Here is a 23,982-nt window from a genome sequence, read left to right as displayed (position 1 = left end):
TTGGCCCTGTAGATTAAGTTGCATGAGGATATTCTCAGGCATATAAATATTGCCTTAAATGTGACTCTGAAAGGCCCACAACTCTGGAACACCAGACCAGAAAATTATGAAAATCGAAAGTGATCCTACATTCACCTTTCTCAAAAATGGTTTAAAAATTGTAGCCATTTGATCCAAGCATCCTAGAGCTAATGTGTCACATGTGAAAAATCACCTTAAATGTGACGTTTCGAGTCCAATAACTTTAGAATAAAATATTAGAAAATTTTCGAAATCCAAAATACTTTACCTTACCAATTTCAACGAGTGTGTAAAGTTCCAAATAAATCTATGTGAAGCATACTCAGGCTAGTGTACAACAAGTGCTAAATTAATTAAAATCTAAAAAGTGTGATATGTGAAAAACTGCCATTAATCTGACAGTTAGTCCCATTACTCTGAAATGACAGACCAAAAAATATTTCAAAACTGAAAAATCTGTCAACCCTAATGTTGTGTTAAAATTTCATTTAATTGTGTAAAGTATGAAGTGTTGTCATACCGATGGATGGACTGAAATCCACTTATAAATGACACCATTGAACAATCAACTCTTACTATGACATAATAACATAAGCATTGTGATGTTGGAAATGTATGTGAAAATGATTGATTGTGAAGGTCATCTTTTGTCCAACAACTGAGAAAACATGACATTACAAATTACATTCCTTTCCTGTATAATCATGTTATCTTGCACACTTACCGTCACAAGCACACATATGTGCACACGGCATGAACAATACTGATGCCTTCTTGTCTGAGCACACTACACATTCTTCTATCTGTAAAACATAACATACTTGAAGTTTCAAAAATTCAATTTTAATAAGTCACAGAATGATTTTATATATAACATATGACTAGCCTTAGTTCTGAACCGAAGCTTAAAGTGCCTCACACACATAAAATTGGGATGTCTTCCACACGGTAAAGAAAAGTAAAAAATACTTCAAATTTGGAGATGAATCACTTTAAACTAATACTGTCTTTCTCTGGCTACAAAGAAACTTTCTGCCATGTATATTTTTATTTGTAGAAAAAACAAACACAAAGGAGTTCCCTGGTAGCAACAGTTAGATATGAACCAAACCTGGACATCAAACAGTCAAATGCTGAAGCAATAAAATTACCTTATGTCTAGACTGTACTGGTTCCTTACACATCAAACATTTCTTGACTCTAGGTGAACACAGGGAACAAGTAGCCACATGACCACATGGTCCGAATAATGTATCTCTCTTCAGATCTGAACACACCATACATTCTTGTAATGACTCTTGGTCATTACGTATAATCACAGTATTCTGTGGACCACTGGTTGGACTAAAAATAGAAGTGACAATTATTCAGGAGGCATTTTAGTGTAATGTCTTAAAAACATCTTTCCTTCCATTTATACATGACACCTTACACAGATACTGTAAATTCAGAAATTATTGCGTGCATTTATTATTGCGATTTTATCATTTTAGACTAAAATGCGATTCTAATTTTTGCGATATTGAGAAAAATCCTGTTTAATTCATATAAAATATTTCAAAATGCGAGTTTAAATTATTGCGATTATAACCCTGTCGCATTTTTCGCAATAATAAAAACATCGCAATAATTTCTGAATTTACAGTATTCAGGCAACTAACAGATCTGTTTTCTTTGAGGTATTTTGTGTGATTTTACCTAATATCTATAAAACCCCATATAATATCATATTTTTCTGAACCTATACATTTTTTTCAATAAATTAGGAAACAGCAGTCATGAAAGGATGTACAATTTTATAAGTTCTACAGACTAACAAGCTACATCTATAAAAACTAATTGTTTTTAAAAAAAAATTTGCAAGGCGGTTCCAAAGAACCCTAACCCTGTCTCTCGCCTGTTACTGCTGCTGTCAGTGTAAAATGGACTGCCAATATCACATACTACATATCAGTAAAATACGTAAAGATGAATAAGAAAAAAAAAGTTGCCCACGGTGCTTCTTTCAAAATTTTTTAAAAGTTCTATGAAAGTTTTACATAGTTATTTAAGTTATAAAATCTGTAACAGTCTATTTTTTAGTAAAGTATGAAAAAATTTAAATGAATATGAAGAGCTTTTGTAAAAGTTTCTTGAATTTCCATTATGGTTTGCAAAAAGGTTTTTCTGATTTTTAAAAACTTTAACTCTAGACTATCTAAATGTGAACTAAAAAATACTAAGCCCATTTATTAGTGAGTGAAATACAGAAGAATATAACAAATATGATTTTTTCTTCAGATTCTATTTCTTGATCATGAAGAAGCTTCTATACATGTACAAACAAAAATGAGTATCCCAACAAATAATTATCAATCCACAGTAATTAGGCTGGGCTGGGCTGGGCTGGACTGTACTGGACTGACCTGTTTATGTTTTCATATGCTTTATAATACTGTGGAAGCATTTATTTTTGTGGGTACCAATTTTCTGGGATTGAGGAAAACTTGTATTTTCAGGACATTTGATTTGGTGGTTTTGCACAAGTCTGTATACAAGCCTATAGAAAATTTGTACTGTGTGAACATTTAAATTTGTGGTTTACCTTTACCCACAAGTTCCACAAAAAAATTGGTATCCCACGAATAATAATGAATCCAAAATATCTTCTAATTTTATTAACTTTTTCTATTATGGTTGTATTATTGTAACAAATATCTGAACCTACCTATGTCTCTCTTTGTGACACTTGGCTAATGCCTTACAAAGATTAGGGTCAGGACAAAGGTCAAGAGGAGTTTGACCTTTTTTGTTCTTTATATTTAAATCAGCACCATTAGCAGCTAGGAAGCAGGCAATAGAAGCACTAGATTTCTTGTCAGCACCTGGAGTTCCTAATCCCATCAATAACTAAAAGATAAAATTATAAGAAGTTTCACACATTACCGTGCAAAGTATACAAGCACTCATTATCTTCTACTAAAAAAATATCCTTGCTCCTTCCATTAATTAAGAAAAAGAAAAAAGAGTTTTAAAAACAACGCTGCTAGCTTGAATATAATTCATTCCATTCATTTTGTTTTAAAATTATTTACAAAATATTGTCACTCGCTAGAAGAAAATAGTTCTGCCTCTGAAAAATAAAATTTTGGAAAAAAAATTAAAAACTAAATTGTTTCTTGTTTGACATTAGGTGGCTGATGAACAAGAAATGAATTTGGTGTGACCTTAAAAATTTTTTTTTTTAATCATAACCTTGTGTTTTGATCATAAACTGTGTATTGATGCAATATATCTACTCAATAGTAAAATAAATTCAAAATTCAGTATTTAATCAGTGTATGTTTACCTTGCCAACATCCTGCATATCTTGAAGTTGCCGTAGTTGTGACAGGGTGTGGTGTCTTAGAGCTTCATGAAGGGGCGTGTCCCCATCCTTATCAGGGATATTCAGATTACAACATTCTCTAACCAATAACTACAATGACAATAATGCAAATAAAACACAATGTTTTTTCAAAGGATGTTTTCCCACTTCTGACATTTAATCAAATAAATCTTTTTCTATTGAAAAACAAATCAGATTTTTTTAGTCAATAATTCATAAATTCTACAATATATACAACAATAAAATAGCATTTATGATACAATTATGAACATACTTTATAAAGGCAAGGATAGAAGATATCCTAAAGCAGAAATATGGTGTATTAATTCATTCAAGAGCTTAACAAAAAAAACCCATATCAAAGGACAGACGGGAATGCCAACCATTTCGTTGTTGTTCCTGACAATTATAAAACTGATATTTTTATGACAATCTATTTTCTAAAGTTTACTAATGCATACAAATATTATGTTGATGATGTAACATAAAAATGGCCAATATTTCATATTATTTCTGAACTAAATATAAATGTCATATCACTAGGGAAAAGTTTTTAATCTTATCAAGATATCAATAACTAATTCTATAATGATAAATAGATATGTCAGGGCCTTTTATAGCCGACTATACTGTATGGGTCTTTCTCATTGTTGAAAGTCGCCTATAATTGCTTATATCCACTTCATTTGAACTTTGGTGGATAGTTGTCTCATTGGCAATCATACCACATCTCGTTATCTTTATATTGTAGTTTGCTTAATATCCAGTGGTAAATATTACATGCATATTAAGAACGAAAACAAATTATACAATACATCAAATAAGTACATTTTTTAAAGAGAGTCCACTGTGATGGATGGTGGGATAGTCACTGGGATGGATGGTGGGATATTTCCACTGCCTATGTATAAGAGAATGATGGGAGAAAAAAAATGGCTTAAAAAACTGGATGTCCCTAGTGAGGAGTTGTAACCCTTCATCAGAGAAGCTGGATCCAATTTAATGTCTATACCTAAGGATTCCCTCTGGGGCAAAATCTTAATGAAAACTAATTTATTCATCCAGTACATATTCCTTTTCTCTTTTATATATTCTACTAACACTTATTATAATCATAAATTACTGAGACATAATTGTTAGTTAATAACCTTAAATTTTTCAGATTTCAGATGTGAACAACATGTGTTTTTGGAATAACCTTCATCAAGTGTCTTCATACCAACAACTTGGTAAGCAAAATACAGTCCAACCTGTATATAAAGATCACCCTGGGGACCAAGGAATACTGACCTTAATAAGAGGGGTGACTTTTTAATTGAGGTTCAAAATGCAAGGGTTATTACTGCAGATGAAATTTTACTGAACATAAAATTATTTGAAGCATCAAAACCAAAATAATCTAAAGAGAACAGCAAAAATTATCTAACAAGTGAGACAGATGTCATGTGATTTTCATGGATGGATTACCTACCCTTACAATCTGTGTGTGCTGTCTTTCTACAGCCAAATGTAAAGCTGTTTGTAGATTAACATTCTGTATATCCATGTTTGCTTTACCCTGAAACAAGAGGAATATATTCTGATAATGGAATACTCACTACAGAAGCACTAGCTACCTATAAAATAACAGTGTATCTTAATAAATGGAAATGTTGGTCAGCTATTTAACTAGTTAATACCATTGCAAGTCACAAATCACTTTAGCAGATCCAGTTACTGGTGTTTCTCAATGCTTATTTAAACAAAATTGATTTTCTACTTATGAGAACTGTAATCATAAATTAATGTGATATCTTTACTTATGTGAAAAATATGACAGGTCAAACATGGCAATATTTCAGTTTTTCTTCATAATATTCTTTAAAACATGTACCCGGTATACAACTCTCATTAACTAGTCTGGTGCTATTGACCTTTATTAATGATTCACAGAAATAAATGCTTGTATTCAATTCTGTTTATAGAGCAGTCTTTCTATGTTAATGCAACTATGCCTTCCTGAATATGTATGAAATCTTTGTCACTAGATCATTTGTAAACCATCTATAATTATTTCGTACCTTGTTTTCTTCATTAGGTATGTTAGAGTTGCTTCCCCTTGACTAAAAAAAAAAATAATCAAAGGGAAGTAAATCTAAAGATAAATTTCACAATTTTTTTCAAATTGATAATATAGGTTGTAACCATAAAGGCTTCAATTTAATAACACAATAAAGAAGATGGCATTTTGTGAAATATTTAAAATAAATTATTGCATGTACAGCAATACTGTCAATCAGTTAGACTTTGAGAACCTTGTGGGAATTGTGCAAGATAAGAATTGAATGAAGATATCGTCCTTATATCATTCTAAACCAGCATACAAGATATTCAAATAATTTTCTGCTGAGATTAATGTGTAGTTGTCTATACAATGTTGATAGGATATGGGATAGACAAAAAAGTGAACTAAAATATGAGTCAGGCAGAAACAGGAACATACCAATATGAAAAATGTTTTATATAATATATTATAAAGTAGTGCTTCCTAAGATTTCCTAAATCACTACCTTATGACATATCATGTAAAACAATAGGTTAAGATATAATACATAAAACATGTGTAAGTTTAACAAAGCTGATAAGAAATGCTATTGTTAATTATACCTGATGAACAAGAAGTTCAGCGACTTCAACATGGTTGTTTAGAGCTGCTAGATGTAATGCTGTGTATCCATCGTCCTTCTTTTCATCAACGATCCAGTGTCTGGGTATCTTTGTAAGGAGTATTCTCATAGCACTGAAAGTATAGAAGAAATTTAAAGCAATTTATAGTTCCCAGCTTTTGTTTTCATTACTTTTTTTACTATAATTATTGTGATTGTCAATTAGAACATCTGGTCTACAAATTGCTGAAACTACAAACAATTGTGTCATTATCACAAAAATCCTTTACATTGCCAATTAGAAATAATTTACTTCAGTCAAAGTGTTTTATCCTTCTGTCGAAACTAAATGGACATGATCCAGGGCAATTCCTATCTGTATGTCTCAATAATATAATTACAGAACAAAATCAGCATAATAACTTTGTGGGTATGCAAACAACTACAATATGATGAAACTAATTGTGTTAAAGGTCTATAGTACCCCAAATTGTAGGTTAAGTTACAGGTACATAAATGGGCAATCTCACAAATTTATCAAATTTTCTTTGAAAAAGATATGTTATTGCTACTGAAATTTCTGTTTTGTGGAAAACAAACAAACACAAACTCTCTCTGAAACAATTCATCACACTATTACACACTGAAAGCAAGATAAAAATCACCAAGCACATCAAACTAAAATTGCTGAATTTTGAAAGTCTATAGGACAGAATGAAAGGGACATGATACACTACAGAATGATCAACTACAGAATGACCAACTACAGAATGACCAACTACAGAATGACCAACTACAAATTGTGTCAGATAGATATGGATTTTGACTGAACCTTCACATTGTTATTTTATTTTGTTTTATCTTATTGAGCATAAAAGGGTCATAGTCCCTTAAATGTTCAAAAAGGGTGTTGAAAAAGACCATTTAAACTGATACATGAAATGGGTTATCAACAAAAATCTCACCAAAGTCACAAAAGCATAAAACACAAGGATAACATTAAAATCGGTAGTACTGTTTTAAGAGAAATATTACTTGTATCTTAAACCAATAGAGTTTCTAAAGAATGGCCATAAGTAGATATAGGACTTAACCAAAGACACAGGAGCATTAAATGTAGATTCATTTGGAAAATGGGTCATAATGTATTGTAGTTGTGAAAATTCTTTGATACATGTATACTACAACATGTGTCAGAAGAATAAACCTAAACAGAACTTAACTGAAGTAGACAGACAGACAGATAGATACAGATGATAGAAACACTAAATTGGTTTCCCCTTTAATGGCATAGGTACAAATTTCTACAAAATCTATAAATGAGTATTTGGACACACACACTACAAGAAGTTGTTGGTCTGTTAAATTTGACTGTTCATTAATATTAAGAGATTTATCAAGCATGTGCTATTCATCAGCCTTATCAATAATAATCTATTTGACTGGGGAGGAAAGATTATGCTGGCTTTTATTTTTATTAGTAATCAACAGTTATCTCCCTTATAAAGTTTTTTTAAGACAATAAATTTTTCCTTAACCTGTAGGCACGGTAGGATAATTCCAGAATGAAGAAAAGAAAACAGACTGCCAAAAATAAATTGTAGACTAAATAAAAAAAAAAATTAATTATATTAAAAAGATTTGTTATGTTTCTTCACAAAGTAATGGCAACATAAATAAAGTTTTATCTTAGGTAAGGAACATCAATAAAATACTTGAATTAATATCAGAAAAGTTCCCTAACTAAGGTTCATTGTTGGTAAAGACAACATCTTGGTTGTGCCATATTAAACAGATATGAAAGTGTGAATGATTATCAAAAAGGTGGGAAATTTGATTCCATAAAACATGGTATTATCTCTGATTATTCTTTGAAACTGTCAAAACATGACAGGTTAATAGCTATTTGTTGATTTTTGTATCTTAGTGTTGATTTTTCTGGGTTTTTTTTTCTGTGCTTGATTTTGGAAGCTTAGAATAAGCATTAAGATTATTACTGGTATACCTTAGCAGAGAGAGGTGATTGATCTATATTGTAATATGAAGGTATTCTAATAATGGTAACGCCTTATTCGCCTTATTCGTCATGAATGAAAAAATAGATTACATCTGCAGTTTTGACAATGAAAATCTTGGACATTTTCTTAAGTCAAAAGAAAATGAATTTCTGAAGATATATAAGGACTGTAATAGCCAAACTAAGTTTGCCAATATTTAATGCATTTTAACATAGCAAGTTTGAGTCTTTTCCATTTACTAGCTACTATGTCAGGAAGAAAATTATTTAATTTATTTAGTGAGAAGGAGTATAAAACTCATGTACATCTGTTTCTTTTCTGTAACTAAACTAAGTATTCTACTAGAATCACTAGTCATATGATGGAGATCAAAGAAAACCAGTTTTCAACAAGACAATCTTTACATTTCAATTTAACTGAATATGATCAAACACCTCATTTTCTCTATCTTTCTGCACTGGAAAAATGCACATAAAACATTGCTACATCATTCAGTTTTCATCCTTAGGCAAAAATGCCAAAACCACAAGAGAAGAAATATTACGTCATTTTATTGGATAAAGATTTATCATGACCACATCAGTGTGGATTCCCTTCTTGATTGGGAAACCCTATAGGAAAAAAGCAGACATTTCTAATTATGGATCAGATATCTCTACAGACCCTCACTCAATCAAACAATCAAGTTACCATGGAAACCTGTTGGTTATATTGATCAGTGTGTTTTTATACACAGTGGTTATATCATTAACAGCTAGAAATTCTGATCCCAAATGATAACAGTACAGCATGCTCTCTTTGGATAATTTTTTACCATCAAATTTCTTTTTATTCAACAAAATTTCATTAAGTAGAAAATTGATTTTCTTTAAATTTGTGATTACAATTTTTTCTGTTTGTGCTGTCTGTCTGAGACTGGAGAAATGTCGATAATTGTCTACAGTAAGATAATAAAGTCTTGTTAGCTTAAAACTGCTGATTCTACTTCAAATCTCCATTTATATTACCAAAGTTACAATGCCAAAAGCTTCCTGTGGAGGCTCAGAAAGATTTTATGACAATTTTGGTATTTCCTATTAACCTTGTTTGACACATAAATAAATGAGTAAATTGATGAAGATTCTGTGTAGGTTGGAACAGCAGCATGCATTTGAAAATCAAGTTAATTTTTGTGAACCTTTAAGTTAAGACACCTGACATGGATACATGGCAAGATACTTGACTTCTTTCATCTGTAGATTTCCAACAATAGTTTTGTGCATGTTCTTAATTCACTCATGCAAATTCAAATCTTAAAAAAGACTATTGTAGTCAAACATGTAGACCATTTTCAATTCCATATCCAAATTTCATGAAAATGTCAAAATACATATACATATGTTTTCTATAAAATCTTATTCTGACAGCCATCTTGAATTCTATCCATCATTCTGATTTCACTTGAGCTTCTTTTAACTTTGTCTTGTTCACTTTGTTTATTTGTGTAAGTAAAAACAGGTGCTTGAGAATGATCAATGTTTTTTAGCCACTGTTATCTTTGCTGCCACAAAAACAGTAATGTTTACTTGTTTCAAGCAAATCCAGTCAATTTCCAGTAAATTATGTATAATGCACAGTAAAGTTCAAATACTTTGTTTAGTGAAAGAATTTTAACCAGATGCATGGATATTCTTTGTCAGAAGTCATAACAAATAAAAATGGATCTGGTATCTGGTTTTGGAAGGATAGAAACAGAAAAGAACTAATGCCACATGTGAAGCAGGATCTATTTACCCTTCCGGATTACATGAGATCACCCCTAGTTTTGTTTAAAAGGGGTTCATGTTGCTCTTGCTTTAGTTTGAAGTGTTGATCATTGTGCTTTTTAATTTTTCAATGTCTGTGTTGTTCAAACCAGTACAGTCTCATCTATCCTTTTTCATGAAAGACGAGTTCTTATTTAAAATTTTCACAGACGGTCAAGTTTTAGGGTTAGATCATTTACTTTACCAATGGTTTATTATTTTAATGATGTCTTAGGGTAAGATAAGAGTCAATAAATATCATAAAATAAAACTTATCAACTTATTTTATAGGAGTAACACAATGGGTGTAGCATATGGAGCAGGATCTGATTACCCTTCTTGAACAGCTGAGATCACCCCAGGTATTTGGTGGGGTTCATGTTGCTCAGTCTTTAGTTTTCTATGTTGTGTTTTGTGTACTGTTGTTTGCCATTTGGTCGTTTTTCATTTTTTGCCATGGCATTGTGAGTTTGTTTTTGACTTGTGAGTTTGAATATCCCTTTGGTATCTTTTTAGACCAGCAGCAACAACAAAAACAAGATTGCTATGCAATAGGCAAATGTCCACCATTGTGTGTACAATACAGAGTTGTAGAATTGGAAAAAAAGGTACTGTAAATTCAGAAATTATTGTGAGGTTTTTATTATTGCGAATAATGCGACTCGGTGAGTATCGCAATAATAAGAACTCACATTGTGATATTGGATACATATAACTTTATGCAGAATTTCCTGAAATCGAAATAATTAATCTCGCATTTTTGGCCTTTATTCGAAAATCGCAATAATAAATGCACACAATAATTTCTGAATTTACAGTAACATAAAGTGTACTTCCAGCTTTAGTAAATTAATACTTGTTATTCAATTGGTAGAACATGGTCTCATTGTGGTACAACAGTTGAAAAACAAGTCTCATTTCTCGAATAAAATGGAATCATAATGCTGGAAAAATATGATCAATTACACATGATAGCAAACAATCCTACCAAGTGTGAGAGCTTTCTGTCAAGGGTCTTACAGGATTTGGGTTCAAAAAGTGTCATTGTTGTAGGATATTAAAAAAAAAAAGTCCCAAATCTCGTGTCATTGTGGTTAAATAGTCCAATATGGTCAAAGTCACATAACTCCCCAAAAAATGGTCAACTCAAAATAATAGTATAATATGGTCAACTACACATGATGGCAAACATAAATTATGAAGGCTGTCTTTAAAATAGTCTCAGAGGCATGTGTTTGAATTAATAGGTATCATTGTAGTAGGAAAGCCCAAAAGAGTCAAGGTCCCATAATTCATGTAAAAATAGTCCAATCAAAATGAGGGTACATAACAAATGGTGGCAAACAATCCAAACAGACATAGACCATTACCATATCTCAAGAGTCAGGGAACAAACAAGAGTACAGGAAAAAACAAAAAGAGGAGTTTGTCACCTCTTTTTTATATGGTATGAAAGTTATATTTCTGTACTAAACAGTGACCTATAGCTGCTATCTTCTACTTCATTTGGTCTCTGGTGGAGAGTTGTCTCATTGGCAATCATACCATATCTTCTTATTCTTATATCAGCTTTTTATATTTATACAATTATTGTAACCTCTAAGAATTAACATTAAGCTTAAAGGCAGAAAACAAATATTTCTTTTCCTGAAAAATTAATAGGAGTTGGCCAAACAAATATTTGCTCATTGACCTCTCAGCTTCTATCCAATTGATATATTATTGGCAATTTATTTCATATCTAATCTACTTTCCAATAAATCCCTAATTTGTTATGTATATGACATTCACAATTACTTCCAAGGAATCTTACAGACAGTTTTAAAATTATTGACCTATTGATGTATTCTAAGCTGTAAGCAGAAACATAATATTTGCACTGTTTTTTATGCAGATGAATAACATTTAATTCCCTAAGCTCTGGTAATTGTCTTTCTTGTTATTGATACACAGATTCCAAGTCACTGTCGGAACTAGATTTGTTAATATTGCTTCCCTGTAGGCAAAGTGAAAGTAGAGTGACAGCTGAACTATAAACTAGGATCAGACATCTTCTGCTGATCAATAAAATGGCTACCATCATGTTACGATCATGGTCAATAACCAAAACTACACAACTATTACTAATACAGTCAATAAAACAATGACAAATTGTTTAATGTTTCCAAATCCAATTCTATATCCACCATAATTTCTATAATGGAATTGTTGATGCCATGAACAAATAATATTGGCTATTTCAAATTAATTCTTCAATTTTTTGTATGAAAATTTCTTTCAATTAAGGTTACAGTTACAAATTTATCTTATGAATTTCACTTCTTGTACTTAGACGTCTTACTAGGCACATAATTTAGTTACACACGCTAAAAGGATGTATGTTACTGAAATAATTAATATGGAGACAGCTTACATCAAAACCAAAGCCACAAACATTATTGCCTAGGAATAAAAAATGCAAAAAAATTGTTGAAATATTTCTATATAATTTTTTTATAAATGTAATCCCCAATATGGACCAATATTAATTATGCAGTTCATTTGACACACTGAGCACTTAGTTTCACGATCATCAAATGGCTTTCAATCCCACATCAATTTTTTTATCATTAAGAATGTTGCAAAGATTTTGTGCACAGTAGAACATATTGGCTTAAACACCCACTATTCACAATGGGTAAAAATATGACAATGATCACTGAAAATCAAGTTCATTTCAGTTGAATGAATTGATGACCGATACCGCATAATATCATTTCTAACATGTGTAATGTTTGAATTGATCCGAGGATGGGGTACCAGACTTGATGATCCTAGATGATTGGAAAATATTCAACAAGTGATGACTTTTTATGGTGACACAGTAAAATACCTGCGGTGAGTATTGATTGATTAAACCTTAATGTAATATTAATTATTGATAAGTATTGTAGATGAGGAAATCAAAGGAAAAACATCTGATAATGACCTATTATTCTGTCTATACTGCCGATCACAATTCACCATCAACCTACTCGAGATGATAATGAATATACGGGGAAAAAATTAATTTTCTACTTATCAGTTCTCTCCCTTCATATTTAAAACTGTTTTATCCAATTATTGAATGATCATAAAAGGTGAACAAAGAGGTCTCTAGATGCCTCATTTTGGAACTTATTTTTTCTTTTGAATTTTGCTGCTTTACAAAAATGAATGCATGCTTTATGTTTGACATATATATTTTTTTAAATGGATGAAAATCTAATATTATAACTGTTTTGCATTTATCAATTATCTAATGAAAACAGTTATGTTAGTGTTATCTCTTAGGAACTACTTTATACTGACATATATACCAAAAAACTGCATCAAGTCTGACCATTATTCATCAATGATTGACGTCTAACTTGTTCCACATAATTTTTGTTATTAACAGTGATTTTCATATGGTATAAAATGTACAATACTGATTTAAGTGTCTGACATGTGTTTCTTGAATAAGCTTCATCATGTACAGTATTATGAGATCAATGCTAGCCTCATATTCAAATCAGAAAACAAAAGGAGCAGACAATGCCATTTTGATCAGACTTTTTTGAGGAATGAGTAGCATTGTTACAATATTTTGGTGAGGAACCATAGTGTTAAAAATTGAAAACTATGCTAATTTCTGTTTAGCTAGGAATAAAAAGAGTGAAAACAATTCTGTTTGAGAAAGTTTTGTGTTCAGTTGTATCAAAATGTCACACAATATAGAAGCAATTTACTGTTGTACCTAAATGGAAACTTATTTGATCATATCTTAAAATGCTTGTGAATCTACTTTAGACATTTATAAGCATATTGGTTATTCATAAGAGTGATTACTGTGTAATAAATCAACTGTGTAGTTAATTAATGCTGAATAATATGTTGAAAGTTGAACTGTTGCCATTTTTTCAACCGGTGTGGTTAGGCATTTTTCCATTGCTATGCTTACCAAAGAACCCCTGAAACTTAGTGGCAAGATGTTTTAACTACTGAACATACTGAACTGAACTAGTGTGACTTCCATTTTCACTGAACTAGTTCTTATTTTTATTTAGGGGCCAGCTGAAGCACGCCTCCGGGTGCTGGATTTTCTCGCTGTGTTGAAGACCCATTGGTGGCCTTCGGCTGTTTTCTGCTCTTTATAATAATAATAATAATAAATTCTTTATTTAAAGAGGGTAAACAGGGTTAGTTACAATTACTAATCTTCCCTGAGGCCCTCATATACAATACAAGTAAAAAAATAATAATAAGAGAAAAAAAGCAAACATACAACATATTATCACATAGTCAGTTCACAGTTTGGTTGGGTTGTTGTCTCTTTGACACATTCCCCATTTCCATTCTCAATTTTATGCTTATAATTGTTGTTGAAAATTTGCCAGTTTTCACACCAGGTAATTTTGAAGACAGTTATCTGTGGAGAAGGATATGGTTTTAGTTCTGTCCTCTGTTAGATTTGTCTGAATGTGTACAGTTTATCATTATAATGGACCAGAGCAATCTATATTTCCTGTTTTTTTGGTAAATTTTCTTACAGATTATCAATTTGAAAAATAATTTTTCATAAATCTCTCCAAACAATGTTTATAATTGCACACACAAAACCATTTCAATGGCTGTCTTGAGAATCAAACAAAATTATTATGATAGCCTATGGTCTAACCTCAACTGTTATTTAGAAACCTAGCCTATGGTTATTTAGAAACTGACCTAATCAATAAAATATTTAGACAAAACTGTACATAGTTGTGGCATCAATTTACAGCATTTTACAGCTGATCTATCTATTTCTGTTCTATACATATTGGAATATTTACATTATCCTTTATTTTCAGATGATATAAATGTAAGCTGAAGTGAATAATATTCAGGAACACTTATAATGTGGATACCACTTAATTATTGGAAGAAACTGAGGTGATTATTGTTCCTAAAAAGACTTATTAGTTTGACCATTTTTTCTGTTTTCAAGGTATTTTATATAATACAATTCACTGTACTTCCCATATTTTAATTGTTTTATGCATATTCAATGACGTATGTGTCATCGCTTGACATTAACCTTTTCCTTAAATCAAAATTTTATGTCTGAAAATACACTTTAACCAAGATGTAATTTCCTGAGTTAACAGTTCACACATCGTTGTCAATATAATGGAATTTTATGCGACTGTCATACAAGTGAGAGGTTTAGCTAGCTATAAAACCAGGTTTAATCCACCATTTTCTACATAATGCCTGTACCATTTCAGGAATATGACAGTTGTTATCCATTCGTTTGATGTGTTTGAGCTTTGGATTTTGCCATTTGCTTAGGGACTTTCCGTTTAGGATTTTCCTTGGAGTTCCGTATTTTTGTTATTTTACTTTTTACCCCACAGATAATCTATAGCTGCAAAATCAAATATTTCATTTAGAAGCTGATTCGTTGTGTCCTGTGGAAATGTGCCACTATTACTTACACTTTATGCACTGTAAAGTTATACAACTGCAGGACTTAGTCTATGGCTTTAAGTATCTTGAAACATTTAATCATTAGTAAGCTGCTTTTGTAGAATTTTAAACACATTAGAATAAAAATATAACATTGGGGCCTGGAATAATGAATTTTTGTGACAGTTTTCTAGCAAATACAAAATCTGTAAAACTTCCATTGAAATCATTATGACCGAATTACATTCTTTTTCATGGTCAATTTTGATACATTTGGGATAATGCATATCATTATAGATGATAAAACAGAGTAAAATAAATTAGATACACACAATTATTCCTTAGGACATTTTTTTCACTTCTTATATTCATGTTCAATCATTTACACTTGACTATGTCTATTCCTTCACAAAGGTCTTACATTATATGTTTATTGGTCAAATGTATCTGTATTTCTCAATGAAAAAAAAAGAACAATTGATCACTGGACAATCTGAAGATTTGAAACTGATTAAAATGTGAAATACTTTTTGATCTATTATAAATGAAATTCAAAACAAATGTATAAAATTCAATTTAAAATTTTCGTACACTTTTTATGCATAATAAACTGTTTATTTCTTTTTTTTTCAGAGTAGACTATCAAAGAAAAAAAAATCAAGAAAGTAACTCTGTGGAAATAACGACCACCCTATTAGGTGACAAATACAGTCCAGGGGGAGACAGGAAATGCCAAAGCTGTTTATTCCTATTAAGGCCATGTCAGAGGTAATCTCCTCTCACCACATGGCAGGAAATACCCCTGGAATAAATATTAGTATACCATTAATTGTACATTAAGATAATCACAGTTGCACCAATAATACTTTGATTAAATTTCCAGCTGTGAAAATACCAATAGACTGCATATTTCATGAATATATTAGAAAAGAAACCAATTGTATATATTTTTTTATTTAGTCAAGTTTAGAGAAATAGAATTCCAGAAACCACTTTCACACTTTGTTAGGCTTAGAGATCTGAGAACTTATTTTCAAGTAGTACATATTTTACAAGTGGTCTTAATTTAAAGTTTGTGAGAAAAAATATGTTTTGTTGATTTGATCAAGTTAAACAATAACAGACATTTTTTTTTTAACTTAATATTCCATTTGAACTAATGTGATATTCAAACATATTTTAAATACTTTATTTTCAAAACAGAAGTTGAACTAAAAGTCACTGAACAAAAAATAGTAACAAGAATTAACTCATCGACAAAAAAGTCATAGACCAAAAAGCCAAAGGACAATAAGTCACAATTCAAATTATCTTTACTTTTAAATATGTGGGACAAAGAGACACAAATCTAAAATTTCAAATTTGGCAAGAATTTCAATTTTTCAACTTTGTCAGGAAATTTTAATTTTTTTGGAAAGGTTTCATATCAGCAATAAACAAAATACATTGAAAAAATCAGGAGCTAACAGATAACCAGAAGTAGTTTTTTTCTTGTTGGCATCTAACCAATGTCTGATGTTAAATTTATATATTTCTGTTACATACCCTGCTAAAGTAATTACTGTTCAGCTTTAATTGAACAATTAATGTTCTGTTTTCTGATTTTTTTACATTTAAACCTTGTTGGGGTGATGAGGTACTTCTTCGCACTTTGATAATTAGATAAATCATTATTAAAACAAGAACTAATAAAGCTGCTGTTTTATTTGAAATTTTATTTTTCTATTTTTTTATTTTGAAATTTTTTGAAATCTTGAATTTATCAGTTTTCATGCTTACATTCAAATGTAAAAATATATCAGTAGCATATATTTGCAAAAGCATATTTAACATTTTTAAATTCTAATTATCAATATGTACTTTTAAATTAGTACAAAAAATTGCCCCCCAAAAAAATCAAGATTAAAAAAAAGGAGTAAGAGCTACATAGGAAGTTATTTTGATAAAAGTAGCTTCATTAATTCTACACATATCTTTGCAATCAGCAACTGAGATATCTTTAAAACATTTTATCACATCAAAGATGTTCTCTGTATAATATTAGATAAAGTATGATAGATACAAAATTAAAGACACCCCATAAGATTTTTGAGGATTTGTTGAACCCCATCCTTATCCCCCTAAGTGCTTGCCATATTTAGTGATGCCCAGATGTTCTTAACACACAGTAGCTAAAATGTAAATTGAGGAAGCCGTATCTTTTCAAACTTTCAAATCAAACTGTGAGTGATGTTCTCCAACAGGCCCCCCATAGACAAATTTCTTAACAAACTTCTTTAATCTTTACACCCTGCAGGTTATGCAAATGGGATAGCCCACAAGTGGTAAGATATAAGTAAGATGCTACACAGGACCATCTCACTGCAACTTCAGAGGAGGAACAGAAGCTACCAAAATTTGATTGGTCAAAAAGAATTCAGCATCAAGCCATCAACACACCTCAAATTGGTAAAGTTCTCCTTACAGGACCAAGTGCAAGAAGTGTCGGCTAGCATTAGAATGGCGTCCACTGATGGCCGGACAGTGTGTGTTCAGGATCCATACTTCTTTATTATCCCATATGTAACCTAAACCTTTATGGAATGTAAAGAAGTATGTATTTTGTTCATGGATTTACAACATGGATCTTTTTGTTTCCGTCTTGCATTTTTTATGGAGTAATTTGTAGGAATTTTAAAATTTTACTTTTTCTTCTTTTTGTTTTGTTTGCTAAGTTCATTGGTTTGTACTATCTATACATACAAGGTAAGTGCATTCCAATAACTTTCTCTGGCAAATTTTCAGTTCACACTTGTATTTCTATTACACATATTTTGGCATGTGACTGTATTTTATCTGCAATTATCTTTTTTTTTTTTATTTATTTCTATGTGTATTTCTTTCTGCATGTATCTTGTTTTGTTGTAGTTACAAACTCTTCCAAAATTTACATGAAGTAGTTCTAAAATTCTAGTAAATGCATGAATGTAAAAATCTTTTCAAAACATAGTTTCATCTCATCTAGATTGGTTCACTCCTTTTTTCCCTTTATATATTTAGTCATTTCAACCTGAATGCAGATAAGTTCTCAAACTGTTCTACTACATACTTAATTCGTGTACAGAATAACACAATTAATTTATTTCTTCTAGTGATTTAATAGATTTAAATTAATAGCATGCAACTTTTGATTAAATTACATTTCACAAGCCATCAATTTCAGCCATTTTCTTATTATATGACCTACATATAAGTAAAAATGCCATGAGATAGTTGTTTTAAGGTTGTGAATGCAAGGCATGGTTCCTGTCTTGATTAAGACCACATGTAACATCAGACAGTAATATGATAGGCCTGACAGCTATTTTACAACCCCACGCCAGACATGCAAATTAACATATTGCCCTTTAAATCTCTAGCACTCAGTATTTCCTTTACAGATGTTTTTCTAATCTTTAATATTTCTTTGTTTTATCTTAGGAATTTAAATGTTCTAAATACATCCATAATTTTATGAATGAAATTTATATTTTCAATTTGTATGTGAATCAAGAATATTATCCCTTACCAAAGCCTTTATTGTCTAATTTATGGTATTTTCTTATTTCTGGGGATTCTTTCTAGAAAATGACTGAAATTGTGATTACTTATAATAATCTATTACTCAATCTTGGTAAAACTATTTTACAGTAGCCACATTATCTTTCTGCATGTGTAAATGTTCCAGTAGCTTATCATACTTGAGTCTATCAGACAGCTGTAATGATGGATAGAATTTCAACAGTCTAAATTTAGTTTCTATAGCTACTGTGGAATCTTGGGAAAATTTTTAATGCATGAGTCAAATGCAATTACTTCAGGAACTCAGACAAATACAGTAAACCCCCGCCAATTTGAAAGTATGTCATGTGCTTCTAAACTAAACACTCATTAATATTAGTTTATCACATTTACTTTCTTCGTTTCTAAAACTTCTCACACAGAGAGGCATGCATTCCATGTGTTTATAATAATTTTCCCACTTCAACTTTTTTTTGTGTATGTGTGTTTTATTGCTCGTTATATCTGGACTTAACACTTATAACAATTTTTATCTAACATCAAAGACTCATTCATGAAGCACTTTGTTTAAGATAATGTTTTCATAATTAAACATTTCTTTTAATTATTTTAAATTTCAAATTTTGCTTTTGGATTTACTTAATAACCAATGAGGATTCATACATTTATTATTAGCTTTGGCTTTAATATATGTTCTCCAAAGAAATATATAAATTACATGTTTGTTTTTGCAAATAGCAACTTAATTGTTTTATAAATCTCTAGTATCAGGATAAACCAAGTTTTAGTATCAGAAAAAGCAAATTCCATAATAAGATATTCATTTCAGATAGGATAAGAGTCACAATTTTAGCATCAGGGTAGATTACCCTTTTGGTAAAAAGGTCCAGGACATTATTCTGTATAAATTTCACCAATTCTTTTTAAAATTACATAAATTTGTTACATGCATTGAACACTACCATAACAATAGACACAAAACCTTAATGTGATTAAGATTTCGGACAATCCATAAACACAAATACTCATCTACCATAAACAAAAGAACAGAGTTACAGGGGGTGGGAAACACATATATGTTTTTGGCAAATATTGTTTTTCAAAAACACATTCCATCTTTTTGCTGTATGTTGTGTCAATAAACCTTTCATGAAAATCACAGAACAAATCTAACCATTTACAGGGTTACATTCTAAAAAAAAAAATCAATACTAATGAGGCTATAATTGGGGCATATGTGGTATACACACATTTTGCAGATATAAATGTATATTGTAAACATTAAATTCCTTCTATATCTTAATATTTATATCTTTACAATATACATAAATGTGGTATCTCCACTTCATCAGGTACCAATCATGAGTACCTATTTATTGTCATGCTGTTTGTTATCTCAAAGCAGCAATGAAACTCAGAACAAAACACAGTACACCTCATTGCAAAAATGGGTGCATGTAGTATATTATTTTTATAATAAAAAGTATTTATTGGAATTGTTTTCAACCTTTAAAAAGGGGGTTACTATATATCCTTGATAACTAGCCCATAAACTGCAATCTTTCAAGTCTAGAGATTCCTGTAGGGTACCATGCCCCTTTTAGGTCACCAAGTGGCTTTAAAAATGCATCAGGTCAACGGGTCACTTTTAAGCAAATTTGAGTGAAGTTTTGAACATTTTAAAAAAGAGTCACAGGTAGCTTTATATCAGACATCAGGTCGCAAGCACACTGTCAAAACCCCCTCAATTGAGTAAAAACAAGTGTCAGGTATTTTACCTAAATCATTGTTCAAATCTTCACAATCTCTTTTGAAAATACCTATGTCAAGTCGGTTATGCAACTGTCATGTATTGCATTTGTTTAATTAGTTTATGGTTTTGACAAAAAATGCTAACAATGTAATTTTCTATATAATTAATATTTCCAAGGGGCATAACTCTCATGAAAATAGTTGACCAGCACTGATTTTCAAATGTGTCCTAGACATTGATGATATAAACCTTTGATATAAATTTCATAAATATCTGGCAAGAATTATACATTATGAGAGTGCTTACAATGCCATTTTCTACAGAGTTTCCATTTCTAAGATGTATAACTCCTGTAAAAAATAATTGATCAGCGCTGGTTTTGGAATTCGTCCAAAACATTGCTGATATAAACCTTATATAAATTTCATAACAATCCTACAAGAAATGTAAGATTGAGAGCACTCACAATGCAATTTTCCATATAATTAATATTTTTAAAGGGCAAAAGCCTTTTAAAAATAGTTGATCAGCACTGATTTTCAAAATTGTCCGAGACATTGCTTATAAATGTATAAACATTTGATATAAATTTCATAAATATCTGGCAAGAATTGTACACTTGAGAGCACTTCTATAGAATTTACTTTTGTAAAGGACATAACGAATTGATCAGCACTGAATTTCTAACTTGTTCCTGACATTGCTGATATAAACTTCTATATAAATTTCATAACAAACCTACAAAAACTGTAGACTTGAGAGCCCTTATATTTTCCATATTACATGTATGATTTATATTTCCAATGGCATAACTAATCAAATGCTCCGCTGGGCGCAGCTTGATACGACCGCAGAGGTCGAACCCTGAACAGTTGGGGCAAGTATAGACACAACATTCAAGCTTTATACAGCTCTGAATTTGGATTGTGATTAAATATTTGACACAGCATAGGTTTCTGACACAGAATGAATGTGGTCTAAGAACTTAAAAATTTGCAATTTACCTATTATGGTCCAATATCCAAAATCTAAATACATACACGGTTAGATTCAGCATATCAAAGAACCCCAAGAATTCAATTTTTGTTAAAATCAAACTGTTTAATTTTGGACCCTTTGGACCTTAATGTAGACCAATTTGAAAACGGGACCAATGAATCTAAATACACGGTTAGATTCAGCATATCAAAGAACCCCAATATTTCAATTTTTGATGAAATCAAACCATAACATTATTATTTGCTTTTATATATAAATAAAAAATAACCAACTTAAGATGGAAAATTTGAAAGAAAAAAAAATTCCCCCCCCCCCCCCCCCCCAATTTTTTGAACCCCCTTATGATTCATCACCCCCAAACTCAATCCCAGCCTTCCCTTTGTGGTATGGTACCTTGCAGTACAATTTCAGAGAGATCCATACACTTGAACACAAGTTATTGTCTGGAAACTGTAAAAATGCTTGTTTTTTGGCCCCTTATTCCTAAACGTTTAGGGCAATTACCCCCAAACTCAATTCAAGCTTTCCCTTTGTGATATGGAACCTTGTAGTACAATTTCAGAAAGATCCATACACTTACACACAAGTTATTGTCATGAAACTAGAAAAATGCTTGTTTTTTGCCCCTTTATTGGCCCCTAATTCCTAAAATTTTGAGGCAATTACCTCCAAAATCAATCCCAGCCTTCCCTTTGTGGTATGGTACCTTGCAGTACAATTTCAGAGAGATCCATACACTTGAACACAAGTTATTGTCTGGAAACTAGAAAAATGCTTATTTTTGGCCCCTTATTCCTAAACGTTTTGGACAATTACCCCCAAACTCAATTCAAGCTTTCCCTTTGTGATATGGAACCTTGAAGTACAATTTCAGAAAGATCCATACACTTACACACAAGTTATTGTCATGAAACTAGAAAAATGCTTGTTTTTTGCCCCTTTATTGGCCCCTAATTCCTAAAATTTTGAGGCAATTACTCCCAAAATCAATCCCAGCCTTCCCTTTGTGGTATGGTACCTTGCAGTACAATTTCAGAGAGATCCATACACTTGAACACAAGTTATTGTCTGGAAACTAGAAAAATGCTTATTTTTGGCCCCTTATTCCTAAACGTTTTGGGCAATTACCCCCAAACTCAATTCAAGCTTTCCCTTTGAGACATGGAACCTTGTAGTACAATTGCAGAAAGATCCATACACTTACACACAAGTTATTGTCATGAAACTAGAAAAATGCTTGTTTTTTGCCCCTTTATTGGCCCCTAATTCCTAAAATTTTGAGGCAATTACCCCCAAAATCAATCCCAGCTTTCCCTTTGTGATATGGAACCTTGTGGTACAATGTCAGAGCTTATTTTTGGCCCCTAATTCCTTAACTGTTGGTACCATAACCCCCAAAATCAATCCCAACCTTCCTTTTGTGGTATTGAACATTATAGTAAAATTTCATAGAGATCCATTCACTTAAACTAAAGTTATTGTGCGAAAACCAATGTGTCTTCGGACGACAATGACGCCAACATCATACCAATATACGACCGCAAAATTTTTGCGGTCGTATAAAAAGTATTTGTTGAGCACTGATATTTAAACTTGTCCAAGACATTGCCGATATAAATATTTGACATGAATTTCATAAAAAAAATCTGGCAAGAATTTTACTGCAACATGTGAGAGCGCTTACAAGCCTGGATGGATGGATGCAGGAATGGTCGGAATGACAGACCAATGCCTGGTATTTCTATGTCCCCAGCAACATTTTGTGTGGAGGGACAAATGGGCAAATGAAAGATACAAAATAGGGAATAGGGAAATAATGTATCAAATTTAAGCACTTTTATTTTTCTATTTTACTCATTGATAAGTGACTCAGTGATAGAGTCAGTCATCTGTCAATAAAGATTCTAAGGCAAAAACAATGAAAGCAGTGACTTTTCATTTAGATTTTTTGGCAATTAACCATTAATTAATTTGAAATAATCTCTGTGTAAATTAGCAAGCTTTTAGTATTTGTCTACTGAAGATGCCAAGAAAGTAAAGCAGATGTCTTCCCCATTAAATACCAATCAACATACTAGTATGTACAAAGAGGGCTGCAAAAGTATGGAAAACATTATAGAGTCCTTATATACATTCACAATTGATGTGTAGAAAGTGTTGCTTCATACCACATAAAAAGCTTAAACCAGCTGCACGGAAACAATATTCACTAAAAGCTGATGAAGAAGATATGCAACAAATTTAACATGCAGAAACATTGATATTAGTTATTTTCTGAACTAGATATGAGAAACTAGGTCATTCGAGTTCAGTAATTATTGATTCACCTTGGAGTGAAGAAGATCCTAATACAAAGAATTCTTCAGCTGCAAAAGTGGTCTTAAAATAGAAACCTACTAATATTTTA

The 23,982-nt window shown here is 31.2% G+C and overlaps 1 protein-coding gene and 1 long non-coding RNA gene across 3 annotated transcripts in view; one reads left to right on the top strand and one right to left on the bottom strand.

Annotated features, from left to right (window-relative positions):
* The window catches only part of LOC127727203 (E3 ubiquitin-protein ligase MIB1-like), a 103,114-nt gene that overhangs the window by 18,863 nt on the left and 60,269 nt on the right, over positions 1-23,982 (bottom strand). The window contains exons 14-20 of one of the 2 annotated variants that reach the window (XM_052234665.1): positions 6,035-6,167; positions 5,449-5,490; positions 4,860-4,946; positions 3,350-3,478; positions 2,729-2,910; positions 1,173-1,365; positions 746-824 (exon numbers count right to left, since the gene is read on the bottom strand). In XM_052234665.1, the coding sequence (XP_052090625.1) occupies positions 746-824; positions 1,173-1,365; positions 2,729-2,910; positions 3,350-3,478; positions 4,860-4,946; positions 5,449-5,490; positions 6,035-6,167 (845 nt within the window). The remainder of the gene's footprint in view (positions 1-745; positions 825-1,172; positions 1,366-2,728; positions 2,911-3,349; positions 3,479-4,859; positions 4,947-5,448; positions 5,491-6,034; positions 6,168-23,982) is intronic. The other variant, XM_052234675.1, reaches the window with a different exon arrangement.
* Positions 1-23,982, top strand: part of LOC127727616 (uncharacterized) — a 95,332-nt gene that overhangs the window by 24,311 nt on the left and 47,039 nt on the right. The gene's annotated exons all lie outside the window — the stretch shown is intronic.

The sequence above is a fragment of the Mytilus californianus genome, unplaced genomic scaffold (genome assembly GCF_021869535.1).
Source record: "Mytilus californianus isolate M0D057914Y unplaced genomic scaffold, xbMytCali1.0.p SCAF_1, whole genome shotgun sequence".
NCBI lineage: Eukaryota > Metazoa > Mollusca > Bivalvia > Mytilida > Mytilidae > Mytilus > Mytilus californianus.
This window is presented reverse-complemented; position numbering and strand designations above follow the sequence as displayed.